This window comes from Suncus etruscus, chromosome 10 (genome assembly GCF_024139225.1).
Source record: "Suncus etruscus isolate mSunEtr1 chromosome 10, mSunEtr1.pri.cur, whole genome shotgun sequence".
NCBI classification, from domain to species: Eukaryota; Metazoa; Chordata; class Mammalia; order Eulipotyphla; family Soricidae; genus Suncus; species Suncus etruscus.
The window spans coordinates 96,891,658-96,905,907 of NC_064857.1; the positions used below are offsets into that span (position 1 = coordinate 96,891,658).

The 14,250-nt window shown below is 37.2% G+C and overlaps 1 protein-coding gene across 1 annotated transcript in view; it reads left to right on the forward strand.

Annotated features, from left to right (window-relative positions):
- LOC126020004 (serine/threonine-protein kinase 31-like) overlaps nucleotides 1–14,250 on the forward strand; it is a 136,979-nt gene that overhangs the window by 11,182 nt on the left and 111,547 nt on the right. Inside the window, exons 4-7 of the mRNA XM_049781440.1 lie at nucleotides 2–76; nucleotides 2,544–2,702; nucleotides 8,699–9,057; nucleotides 10,579–10,753. Of these exons, the coding sequence (XP_049637397.1) occupies nucleotides 2–76; nucleotides 2,544–2,702; nucleotides 8,699–9,057; nucleotides 10,579–10,753 (768 nt within the window). The remainder of the gene's footprint in view (nucleotide 1; nucleotides 77–2,543; nucleotides 2,703–8,698; nucleotides 9,058–10,578; nucleotides 10,754–14,250) is intronic.

The following is a 14,250-nucleotide window of genomic DNA, read 5'->3' on the forward strand; positions in this document are numbered from 1 at the left end:
GGTTTATGGTGGATTATTTTCTGAAGATAAATGTTGGTACAGATGCAAAGTACTGAAAGTCATCAGTGATGAAAAGGCAAGAACAAGCGTTTATCTCCCCCTCAGGAATATTCTGGTTCCTAAATTTGATGCTTACTTAAACTTTTATTGCTGGGGCTAGAGAGATACTACAGCAGATGAGATGCTTGCCTTCATGTGTCTGACCTGGGTTTCATTCCTGGCATCTCTTCTGGTACCCTAAGCACTACCAAGAGTAGTTCCTGAGTACAGTCAGGAGTTAACTCCTGAGTATTGCTGTGTGGCCCCAAATTTAAAAAAAAATGAAAACATTTTCATTGCTTAATAAGATCTGGTTCAATAAATATAAATTTGTTACAAGCATTAATTTACATAAGAAAAATGAATTATTAAATTTAGTTTATATTAGGAAAAATTTTCTGAATTTAATGACCAAAGTTGCTTTAGGATATATTTCATAATTTGAGTGTTATTTTTGGTGAGTAAATGTTCTTTGTAGATTGGTTCTTCTTTTGTTTTGCTTTGGGGATGCACACAGTGATGCTGGTGTTGAGGGCTCACTCTTTGGGTTATTCCTGACAGGATTATATATGGTGTTAGGAACTGAACCCAGATAATCTCATGCAAAGCAAGAGCCATAGCACACTATCTCTTCATCCTTGAGTTCTTAATAATTATAGTTGTTTTTCTTTTTGCTAAATATCTTTAAAAAGATTGTGACTTGGAAAAAATAGTAGTTTCTGACCCTGATTATCTAATTATGCACATTATTTTTTTGTTTTTGGGCCACACCCCGTGACACTTGGGTTATTCCTGACTATAAACTCAGAAATGGCTCCTGGCTTGGGGGACCATATTGGATGCAGAGGGATCAAACCGTGGTATGTCCTATTGCCTTAGGGCAGGGATGGCTAAACTTTTTGAGCCTGAGTACCCAAACTGCTGTACAGTGTCTGGTCCTCCCAATGGCCAGTCTGGCCCTGTTACCAGGTGAGCTGTAAAGCAGACATTGGAACACTTGCCTCCCGCCGCACTGCACATCTTAATTTCGGACCCCTTTCCGCGTGCCAACTGCAAGCCCTTCGAGTGCCACCGCTGGCATGTGTGCCATAGATTCGCCATCAAGGCCTTAGGACTTGAGCCACCACTGGGGCCCTGATTATGCACATATTATTAATAATTAAGGTTGTTTTGCTAGTTTATTATACTTTGATAGATATGATGAATTTTTTTCTGTTTAGATACTTAACTTGTTCCATTATTAACTTGGAGATTTTACTCCTGGTTTTGGTTCACAGAAATCACTCCAGGCAGCCTTGGGATCTAACCAGGGGTTGGCCCCAGGCAAAGCAAATGCAAAACCTGCTCTCTTATTCATGTGACCCCAAACTAACTTGGAGATTTTTCTAAGGGTGCCTGGGGAGATGAGATTTTTAAATAGCAATTTGGTAGCAATTGCACCCAGCAGGTTTTGTAAACGCATCTTTACAGACTTACCTTTTTTTCTGTATCTTTCCTGCACTTAAACTATTTTATATTTATATACTTTATAATCATTTTCTTGACATAATGAGAAAAATGTTAAGGTGAAGCAATTTGAGTAATGATATGAAACACTTAAAGTATTATGCTGGAAGTAGAGATAGGACAGTGGGTAGGGTAAGGGCACTAGAGGTAAGGCATCTGCCTTGAAAGTGCTAGTCTAGGACAGACCAAGGTTTGTTTCCCCAGTCCCACATGGTCCCCTCAAGCCAGGAGCAATTTCGAAACGCATAGCCAGGAGTAACCCCTGAGTGTCAATAGGGTGTGGCCCAAAACACACACACAGACACACACACACTGACACACACAGAATAGGTTTTATTTAGAGGTACTGAGGAAAGGGAGGGGAGAGGATAAGAAAAAGGGTAACATGCTTCAGAGAGAGTGAGGGCTTCTCCGAAGGCGAGAGCCCCATTATACAATTCAGCATGAAAATTGTAAGTCCACATCTCCAGAGGGGAGGGCAACGTGCTCAGGCACCAGGGACCCAGGCAACAAGTGCTGTGACATATTATTATTATTATTTTTCTTTACTTTTGAAACAGATATAGAGCTGGAGGTAAGCATGAATTTAATGTTTCCAAGATCTGATAGTCGGGATAGTTACATTTTTATTAAAGCAAGATTGGTAACTTTTCTGTTTATGACTTAATTTGAATAAAACTCATTGGTTTTATGCTTAACTGAAGCATAAAGCCGTAAGCTTCTTAGGCTTATGCTTATTTTTTATTCCAAATTATAAATATTGAGCAATGTTCCCGATAATAGCAGTTCTTTTCGGTAAACTAGTACAAAATACAGAAATCATTGTGAACTCAAAGATTATGAACTTTGTTGTGAGGTATTGCTAAACCTACTTTTTGAAGAAATTTAGTCAGTTTGAGATAAAATGACTTTTTGGTTTGTGGGTAGTAGCAGAAAGAAGATGGGTCTTTTTAAAATGAGAGATGTTTAATGTAAGTGCAGTATGGTTTTTGTTGCAGTGCCTTGTGAGATATGTTGACTATGGAAATACAGAAATTCTCAGTCGATCTGATATAGTCGATATTCCTGTGGACCTGCAATTTTCTGGTGTTGCCAAAAAGTACAGACTTTGGGGACTACAGGTTCCTTCTAGCCAAGTAGTTACCCAGTTCGATCAGGCAAGTATCAGATTTTAAAATATTTTTATTAATTAAAATACAACTTTACTTGATATAAAATGTAAGTGTAAGGAAAAGGAATGGGATAAAAGCCTATTTTAAACTTGTGAAAATGATAGGAAATAATTTATAAGTAATTATATATTTATGCTTATCTTTGCTAGGTCTGTATTTTTGATCAGATAAGATCAGCAAGTACACATAGAATAAATGTGTACAATGTATTGAAAGATTAAAGTGATAGTTTTATGACAGAAAATGTAATTTTGTTACTTATTAATTTTGAGAAAGTATTAAGTAATTCTGATCTATAACCCCGGCCACAGATATCACAAATTTGAGTTTTGTTGAGTATAATGTAGCAGATTTTATCTTTTTGTCAAGAGCTCACCGTTTGCTGTGGTAATTAGCAATTTTCTGCTATTCTGTATTCTAGTTTGTTTCCGGCAAACTTTGCATTGGTGACTTACTTATGGAAAACGTATGGCAATTGTGTGTGTTTGTGTGCATTCGCGTTTGTGTTTGTGTTTGGGTATGCATTTGGGGTCACAGCTGGTGGTGCTCAGGGGTTACTCCTGGCTTTGCACTCAGGGTCATTCCTGTCATTGCTCATGGGACCATGTGAGATGTGGGGGTAACTTGAGTTCAGTATACAGGCAGACTGCCCTACACACTGTGCTATCATTCTGGCCCCAAACATCTGATCATTTTACGGTTTCGTCCTATAGAAATTGTTTCTCATTTTAAATTTGGTGGACTTTATTATTGTTGAGGGGAATATTATGTTGCAAAGTAATACTTTTTTTTTTTGGTTTTTGGGTCACACCTGGCAGTGCTCAGGGGTTATTCCTGGCTCCAGGCTCAGAAATTGCTCCTGGCAGGCACAGGGGACCATATGGGGCGCCGGGATTCGAACCAATGACCTCCTGCATGAAAGGCAAACGCCTTACCTCCATGCTATCTCTCCGGCCCCGCAAAGTAATACTTTTTATATTTTTCATTTAGCAGCTTATCAATGAATTATATGAAAAATCATTTTAATAGTGTTGAAAAGAAGAGTAATACTTGGAAACCTCGTATTTGCCTTCAGTTTTGGTTTTGCTTTGAATGTTAGTCTGCACTGTAGTTTCTTTTTTTTCCTTTTTGGTAACATTTGATGATGCTCAGGGATATCTCTTGGCAGGTGCTCAGGGTAGAGTATGTGGTGAAAGTGACAGAACCTAGTCTTCTCTCATGTGAAACATGTGCTCAGGCCACTGAGTTTTCTCTCAGGTCCAACAGTCCATTCTTACAAGATGTACATGGCATTTATCTAAAGAGTACAGCAGAGATGCTGCTATTTTAATTTAAAAATCTTGTTTGTCTCCACTACACATTTGTAGAACAAAATAGACTTGTTATTTTAAAAATAAAGAGTAATTGTAATCTACAAAAGTCAAATATAAAGTTACAAAGCTGATTGGGTTTAGAATTAAAATTGTTCACTATTTTCATGGTAAGATGAGCTGCAGTTTTTTGAAGTAGAGTAATCAAGAAAAAAGACATTACGTTTTAATTTTTTTTTTATCTATTTTATATTTGTCTTTACTTATTAGGGTTAGGGATTAGGTTTGATTATAGTGGTTGTTGAAAATGAAAGTAGACTAGTTGGGCTGGAGTGATAGCACAGCAGTAGGGCATTTGCCTTGCACATGCCAGTCCAGGCTGGACCCATTTTGATCCCAGGCATCCCAGATTGTCCCCCAGCTTGCCAGGAGCAAATTTCTTAGCACAGATCCAGGAGTAACCCCTAAGCACTGCTGGGTCTGGCCCAAAAATAAAAACAAACTAACAAACAAAAAGCAGACTAACTGATGTTAGGCCTAGGCTAGGCTATGGTTTGTATTGGGGGTGCTGCTTCTACCTGCCATACTATTTTATGGGCCCTGAAAACAATCTAGCCTATATTTAGCTATTCTATTCGAAGTTTAATGGTTAGATGAAATATCTGGTATGAAAACTTTTTTTTTTTTAATTTTGGGCCATACCTGGCAGCCCTGGGGGCTAGTAGTGGCTCTCCACTCAGAAATTACTCCTGGCAGGCTCAGGGCACCATATGGGATGCTGGGGATTGAACCTGGGTTGGCCACTTGTGAGGCAAATGCCCTACCAATTGTGCTATAGCTCTGGACCCCTGAAAACTTTATTAAAAACTTTTTTGTTTTGGGGATACACTTAGCAGTGTTCAGGGCTTGCTTCTAGCTCTGTGCTCAGGGTTCAGTCCTGGAAGACTCAGGGATGGTGGGACTATGGGATGCTGGGGATGTAAGACAAGCTCCTTATCCCCTATGCTATCACTCTGTCCTCTATGAAAACTTTGAAGTCTATGAACACTACTCATACCTACCATCAATATCCCTACAGCTGTATTAGTCAACGTGTAAGTTAATATTTATAATTGAAAAGTTGATTTGAATCAATGTACATATTTATTTAAAAAGTAAATGTTTGACAGAACGTATGCCTTGCATAAAACAGGTTCTGAATTAAATTTCCCTGTTATTAAAAAGAAAAAAATGGTAAATTTTATATATTTAAGGCAGGGCTCTCAAACTTGTGGCCCTCTGTACAACATTTTGTGGCCCTGCCCTAGAGGAATCTTTTTATGTTTTGTTTTGTTTTGTTTTGTTTTAGTTGTTTGGGTCACACCCCGCAATGTTCAAGGCTTACTACTGACTTTGCATTCAAGGATCAGCCCGACTTTGCCTCCTGCGGCCCCACGTAAATTGAGTTTGAGACCCCTGATTTAAAATAACTGGAATATATTCTACACATACATACACATTGTATTTGTATATCTCTATAGTTCTAACCCAGAAGATTTAAGGGAGCTACTATATTATATAAAGATTATACAGTAAATATAATAAAAATTTATAAAATAAAGTATTTGGGGCCAAAGAGATGATAATAGTTGGGGTGCTTGTCTTTGCATGCTTCAATCCTAGTTTCAATCTCTGATATTCCATTTTACCCTGAACCCCATCAGGATTAGTTAATTTGGGCCCCAAATTAACATCAATAAATATTAAAATACTCATGAAACACTTACCCTGTTTCTGTTTGTTAGATCTGAGAAAACTTAATTTTATTGCAAGGTCAGGATATTTCTCTTTGATTATGAGTTAGAGAAAACTGGGTTGAAACTTTTTGTACTGATTTAATTCTTTTGGGTTTTGGACCGTAAGTGATATAATGGTTAGGGGGCTACTCCCCACTCATGGCTCAGTGGTCGCCCTTCGCAGAGATTGGGTCTGTGCAATTCTGGGATTGAACCCTGATCTTCTGTGTGCTGCAGTTATGTACTCAACATGTTTAGGCCTCTATGCTGACAATTATTGGTGACCATAAGTTGAAGGAATTTAAAATAAATTTAAATATTTAAAAATAATTATAGCTTGGTACAGAAAATATAATAGTACATTAGATATGGTGTTTGCCTTGCATGCGTCCAGACCTGGGTTGGTCCCCAGCATCCTATATAGTCCCTGAGCCTACCAGGAGTAATTCCTTAGCTCAGAGGGAAGACTAAGAGGAACCTCTCAGCATCACTTGGTGTATCCCCCAGACAAAAGAAAACAAAACAAAATCATAGCTAAAAAATTCCAAACTAAGAATAGTGTAATCTAAGAAAATTAAGCTTTTTAGATAATCAGAACTTTTATAGAAAGGAAATTATCATTTAAATAATTTGCTCAGTTTCTAAAATATTAAGAATTTTGTATATTTCAACAATAATTTGGATACAAGCTTGCTTTGATTAAGTTTGAGTGTAAATTGCACTTGAAATTTAGACATAAATTCAATACAAATGGCTAAATCAAAGATTATCCCCCCCCCCGAAAATCAAGTATTTATTTATTTTTGGTTTTTGGGCCATACCCGGCGGTGCTCAGGAGTTACTCCTGGCTGTCTGCTCAGAAATAGCTCCTGGCAGGCACGGGGGACCATATGGGACACCGGGATTCGAACCAACCACCTTTGGTCCTGGATTGGCTGCTTGCAAGGCAAACACCGCTGTGCTATCTCTCTGGGCCCAAATCAAGGATTTTTATGACAGAAGTTGAGATATGTAGCTTTGCCTACTTGGTCTCATTTGTTGGTAATGCCTTCTGACTACCTTTGTTATCTAGATGGCATTCTTGATGAATGAAGTAAAGCCTCTCAATATGTATCTTTAAATTTTAGGCTTCAAATTGTATACAAAACGTAAGTTCTCGGGGACAGAGTGATAGCTCTGTGGGAAGGCCTTACTTGCTGATGACCTGGGACAGATCCGGGTTTAATCCTAGGAATCCCATATGATTACCCAAGCCAGACAAGAGCAATTTCTGAGCTCAGAGTCAGGAGTAATCCCTGTGCACTGCTGGGTGTGGCCCCCAAACAAAACATAAAACCAAACCAAAACAAAAAAATTTTGAAAATGCAATTTTGTGTCATGGGTCTTAAATATTCTTAAAAAATGTCATATTTTTTAGCTTTTTTTTTCTTTTGGTTTTTGGGCCACACCCAGTGATGCTCAGGAGTTATTTCTGGTTATGTGCTCAGAAATTGCTCCTGGCTTGGGGAACCATATGGGATGCTGGGGAATTGAACATCAGTCAGTCTTAGGTTTGCATGTAGCAAGGCAAACGTCCTACCGCTTGCGCCACTGCTCCTGCCCCTGTGTTTTAGCTTTTTATTTGGCTTTTATGATAATGATTTTTAGATTTTTTTGTATGATTTCCTATTTGATTTACTAGCATTTTCTATGTTGTTTTTCTTTATTGCTTTTGTTTTTTTTTGGAGGGCACACCCAGTGACGCTCATAGCTAATTACTCCTAGCTATGCACTCAGAAATCACTCCTGGCTTCGAAGACCATACAGAACACCAGGGATCAAACCCAGGTCCATCCTGGTTCAGTCGTGAGCAAGGCAAAGGCCCTACAGCTGTGTTATTGCTCTGACCTCTGGGTTGTTTTTCATATTTATCTAGTGGAAATATAACTGAAAACCACAACTTTTCTTTTAAGAGCAATATGGTTATAATTGTAATGGTAATATGAGGTCCCTGTTCCAACAAAGCTATGAGTCAGTACCTTGAGTTGTTCTTGTTGAGTTTTTCGTTCTTCAATGTGTGCATTCTAAGAATTGTTTTTTCTTATAGTACAATTTGAAAGATTGCTAAGAAATAGGAGAAAATCGGAAAAATAGGAATAACTGTCAAATATTATAAAGATATAAATAAGTTTTAATTCAAATTAAATAAAAAGTTATTTAAATATCAAGGTATTTTATAGCTCCATGTTTATTTTGGATATATCTCTGCTTAGCATTAAAGGTGGACAATAAAAGTAGGAGCAACAACCAATTTTTTTACATGACAATTGTACAGTGTTGTTCTTTTAAATGAAACTATTTTAGAATTCTGAATTTAGAATTTCTAAAATTTATATACCATTATTTTTGTTGACTTGAAATTAATTTAATGATGTTGAGAGAGTTTGTTTTTTGCTTCTTGTTTTAAAAGGCACCTGGATTTTCCTTTAAAATTAATTTTAAAGAAATTTGTGCATCTTTTCTAAGTAGTACAATTAATTTTTCATCTGCTGTACTTTTCTAGAACATCATTATACTCTGTTGGTCAATGCAACTAAATGTAAATGGTCAATATATTATGTACAATTAAAATTCACTGTAGGATGTATTTGATGTATTTGTACTTTATAGAAATTTATAAATCTAACAGTACAACCATTAAATTACTGATGGAGAGAAAGATTTTAGCAAGTGTCTAGCCTGAATGTATCTATATAAACGGAGAAGTATATCTGCATATTCATCAACGAGGACACAAGAACTTTTTTAGAGACTTCAGAATGATAAACTATGATTTCTGGAAAAAATAGGAAGAAAGAATATAAGAACATAAAAACATGTTGAAATAGCTGGCTTATGTCTTCTTATCTTATTTTAGGGGAGAACCTTTTTGGGGAGCTTGATTTTTGAAAAAGAAATAAAAATGAGAATTAAAGCAACCTGTCAAGATGGAACCATCATTGCTCAGGCTGAGTATGGCACTGTTGATATAGGGGAAGAAGTGGCTAAGAAAGGATTTGCAGAAAAGTGCAAACTCGCTGTCCATACTAACGTCTGTGAGGAAAAAACCCCAGAACCTGGTCCACTCTCCCTCAGGAATCTTAAAAGCCCCATTCCTTTGTGGAGTCATAGATCGAACCAGTCAACCTTCAGTAAGCCAAAGGGGCGTGTAAGTGGGAAATTGACTGTTGAATCGAAGAATGAAAACTATACAAGAAATCACGAGACGTTGTCCAAGTAAGACTGTGGTGGGGTTTAATCGAATAGCTAATTCATGATAGCTGTTCTTAGAGTAAAGTAAAAGTTGAGGCTTACTCTGTCAGTGATTTTTAGGGATGACACAGATATTTCTGTTTCTTTTTCTCTGTTTTAGCAGTTCTCCTCCCCCCAGCCAGTAATATTCAGGGCATACTCCTGGCTGTACACTTAGGGGACTCCTAGTGGGCTTAAGGGACCATTTGGGTTGCAAGGGTAGGACCTAGGCCTGCCACATGCAAAACAAGCATATTCTCCTCTGTACTGTCTCTCTCACTCCCTAGCATTATTTATTTTTATCATTAAAAGTTGTTTTGAGGGGCCGGGTGGTGGCGCTAGAGGTAAGGTGCCTGCCTTGCCTGCGCTAGGACGGACCGCGGTTCGATCCCCCGGCGTCCCATATGGTCCCCCAAGCCAGGAGCGCCTTCTGAGCGCATAGCCAGGAGTAACCCCTGAGCGTCACCGGGTGTGGCCCAAAAACCAAAAAAAAAAAAAAAAAAGTTATTTTGAAAACTAAAACTATCTTGGATTATTTACAGTTCACACATGAATAACTTTGGAATATGTTTGCCAAACATCTCATAATTTCATATAAGCTTTATAGTTTTTCCTGTGATTTTTCTAAATATTTCAACAAAGGGCTAAGGACTAGATCAAAAGACTAGAGTCTATGCAGAAGATATTGCCTTTTGCCAAGCACCAACTTGACCCCTTAGGATATAAGATCAGATGGTCTTCCAGAACTTGTGGATACCCAAAAGAATATCTTAAGAATTTTAGGGAATTGTCTTTTTTAACCAAGGAGATTATTTGTCTTTCCTGTGAAAATTTGAAGTGTTAGAATTTTTTGCATAGGAGTTCACTTTTTTTCTTTTTGGATTATGCCTGGCAGTGTGGGGCTATTCTTAAACAGTGCTTGTGAGAACGACTCCCGAAGGAGCTGGGGAACCATGTGATGCCAGGGAATGAACATAGACTCCTACATAGAAATCATGTGTTCTAACCCTTTGAACCATTTCCCCAGCCCTAGGAGTGATCTTTGTAGGTAATTATGGATTTTGGTTTTGAAGTTAAAAGACAGATTTGATGTATATTGTGTAACTGAATAGTCATAAACCACATAACATGATCAAAATGATGACACCATGTATTGGGTGATATATCTGCTTACTATATTTTAGAAGTACTTTTGGATCCAAACAGTCAAAAGGAGTGTGGGTGATGGGGAGGAAGGACTTGGAATTAATTGGAAGTGCTTTTTATTGTAGCTGATCATGGTATGAAGATGGAAAATTGTCTCGGAGAGTTGGAGGCATTGCTGTTGACCTGTCTTATATAATCTAATTTCAATGAAACATCTTAAACCATTTAAAACTCTTAGATTAAATTTAAAACTATTGTGCAATAGAAATATAATTTAAGGATATATTTCTGATACATATATTTTATATATATATATATAGTGCAGTTTGTAAATGGAATGAATTTGTTTGTTTTTAATAGGGAAAGTTTGACTGCTTGGGACTTCAATTTAGGGTCTAGTGTCAGCCTGGCAAAAATTAAACAGGATCAGAAACTGATTGAAGAAAATGAAAAACTTAAAACAGAGAAAGAAGTTCTTCTTGAAAACTGTAAAGCATTAGAATTAAAAGTCGAACAGACTGCCCAGGAGTTGCAGGTATGGTATGACCCAAGGCTTATTGTAAAAATGTAAACCCGAAAATCTAAATAATCATCTCCTCTTCTTTTGTGTATATTCTTTCTTCTCCCTTCTGTCACTTTCTGTCCTGTTTTCTGTTCTTTCCCTTTTCTAATTCTTTTTTTTGTATTTGTTGTAGATGAAAAATTTTTTCCACATTCCAGACTATTCATTTTTGGATTTCATAAGATATTTGAAAGGTTCACTTCTCATTTACATATTCATGTTTTAACTGAAAAATTTCAAACATTCCAAAAGGAGAATAATATATATTTTCTTATTATCAAGTTTTTATAGTTGCTAAAAACACAGAAGAAAGTAATAAAAAAAAAAGTGTCTCCTGAATGGCTTTGCTTTTTAAAAATGTTGTGGAAGTAAGTCATAGTTGGGGTTTGAGTGTATGTAGTTCAGGGAATCAAACGCAGGTTTTTACATATGTACTACCAGCAAGTCATATTTGTTGTCCCTCTTTAGTTATTTCAAAACAAATTTTATAAAAAATAATTTTCTGGATATAATTTCATAAGTTTATTCTAATAGAAAAAAATTCAAGTATAAATCACAACATTCATGCTTAAATTTAATTTCTTAAAATATTTACTATCTGCTGTTCATATTTTGTACTTTTTTATTTTAATCTTTTTGTTTTTTATTATGAAGACAAAAATACAAAGAAGAGGACAAGGTGAAGTTACAGCGGGAAGATAATCACCCATAAACAGATTTCTCATTTTCAGCCAAAAAACATTAAGAAAAATAAAACAAAACACATGCACAATTACTTTGTCCCTCGAGTTCCCAGACTGTAGTACATTATAACATTTCTTAGCATTACACAAAGCAATCTAAAGCCACAAAATTTATGTAGCTCCTTTAACATTAAAGGCTTTATTATCGTTGACAAAGTTGATCATAATACATTATTTCATTAAGGATGAGCACAGCAAAGAAGGTGTTAGAGTGGCAATTGTTTGCATAGGCCCAGCAAAATATAGGGGACATGGAAAGGAAAAGCCTTGGCCTAAATACAAGGAGAACTTACCCCTGAAGTTTTCTGGCATAAGACCAAATCTAGGCTCCAGGCATAAGAGGTTGTTCAACCCAAGTCATTGTAGTGCCAATACACTTTTATTTTTTACACAGTTACTGTTGTTGGTGTCAGGTTTCTTTAGCTAAGGATCCTGGGATATGTCCATATTCTACATCAAAGTCAGGATGATAATATTATTTTATGAGTAAAGAATATCCTTGCAAAAAAAGAAAAAAAGAATATCCTTGCATAGTTGTTTTTTCCAGTAAGGTGTCCATAGGTTCATTTATTGGCTAAAAGGTTGATAATTTTGTTGCATTGCTTAATGTGTATACTTTTTTGGTGTTTTTTGGTGGCTACACTTGGCAGAGGTCAGGGCTTGCTTCTGGCTTTGTGCTCAGGGACCACTACTGGTAGGCTTTGGGGAACAGAATGGGGTTCTGGAGTTTCCACCTGGGTTGACCACATGCAAGACAAGCTATCATATTTCTTTGCTAGACACTCTGCAGTTGCACTGGTCCCTAAATGTACACACTTGTATTTTCAACATTGTTGGTTTTCAGTCATACACTGTACACCATCCTTCCCCAGTGCACCTTTTCTGCTACTGCTGTCTCCCTTTTCCCTCCCACCCAAACCCCCATCCCTGCCTGTCTTTAGACAAGCAGTTTGCTTCTCTCTCTCTTTCTTTCTCTCTTTCCTTTTTGATGCTGTGGTATGCACTATTGTTAATGGAGGGGTGCCTTGCATGTCACTTTCTCTCCTTTCAATACCGAGTCCTTGTCCAGAGTGATCAGTTCCAAATATCATTGTAGTAGAAGATCCTTCTTTAACTGCACTCACCAATTTTTGTGGTGAGCTTCCTACCCTGGGCTGGACATCTTGACCCTTATCTCTATTGTCTTTGGATATTATTACCATGCTATCTCTTGTTTTTCTTTTCTTTTCTTTTCTTTTCTTTTCTTTTCTTTTCTTTTCTTTTCTTTTCTTTTCTTTTCTTTTCTTTTTTCTCTCTTCTCTTCTCTTCTCTTCTCTTCTCTTCTCTTCTCTTCTCTTCTCTTCTCTTCTCTTCTCTTCTCTTCTCTTCTCTTCTCTTCTCTTCTCTTCTCTTCTCTTCTCTTCTCTTCTCTTCTCTTCTCTTCTCTTCTCTTCTTTTTTGGTTTTTGGGCCATACCAGGCGATGCTCAGGGGTTACTCCTGGCTGTCTGCTCAGAAATAAGTCCTAGCAGGCACGGGGGACCATATGGGACACCGGGATTCGAAGCAACCACCTTTGCTCCTGGATTGGCTGCTTGCAAGGCAAACGCCGCTGTGCTATGTCTCTGGGCCCTCTTGATTTTCTTATATCCCACAAATGAGAGAAATAATTCTATGTATAATAATTCATTCAGCATAATAGTCTCCATGTCCATCTATGTATATAAGTAAATTTCCTGACTTTATTTTTCCTAACAGCTGCATAGTATTTCACTATATAGATATATGACAGTTTATTTAGTCACTCATCTGTTGTTGGATACCTGGGTTGTTTCCAAATCTGGCTATTGTAAATTGTGCTGCACTGGATATAGGAGTGCAGATGGCATTTTTTTTGTATTGTGTTTTTGTGTTTATGGGGTATCCCTAGGAGTGGTATTGCTGGGTTATGTGGAAGCTCAATTTCTAGTTCTCTGAGGAATGTCCATATATTTTTCCAGAAAGGCTGGATTAGTCTGAATTCCTACTAGAAGTGAATGAAAATCCCTTTTGTTTCACTATTGTGCCAGCACTGGTTGGTCTCGTTTTTTGTTTTTTTTGATGTGTTCTAGTCTCTGGTGTGAGATGATAAAAACACTGTTGTTTTTGATTTGCATAATTTTTTGCTGGGGTTAAACATGTTTTTTTTTTTTCTTTTTAAGTTCTGTCAGTACCTTGTATGTCTTAGATATTAACTTTTTATCAGATGGGTTTGGGTGAATAGTTTCTCCCATTCCATGAGTAGCCTTATTGTATCCTAATCAGTATTTCTTTTCAAGTGAAGAAGCTTCTCATTAGTCCTGTTCGTTTATCTTTGCTTTCACTTGCTTGGCCAGGGTGTTTCATCCTTGAAGGTGCCTTTAGTTTCAGTGTCATAGGATGTTCTTCCTATGTTTTCCTCTGTATACCTGTGGTTTCAAGTTTGAAATATAGGCCTTTAACCCATTTTGATTTGACTTGTGATGTGGACTTTTGTGCTTGTATGCTGGATTGTGTACCAGGGCGCTCTCGGCCTTTGAGGTAAGCTTTGGCCCCACCTGGAGGGATAGAGGAAAGAAGTGGATAAATTTGTTCTTAGCATCCTTCAGTTTTTTTTTTTTTTTTTGTTTTTTGTTTTTTGTTTTTTGTTTTTTGTTTTTTGGGCCACACCCGGTAACGCTCAGGGGTTACTCCTGGCTATGCGCTCAGAAGTCGCTCCTGGCTTGGGGGA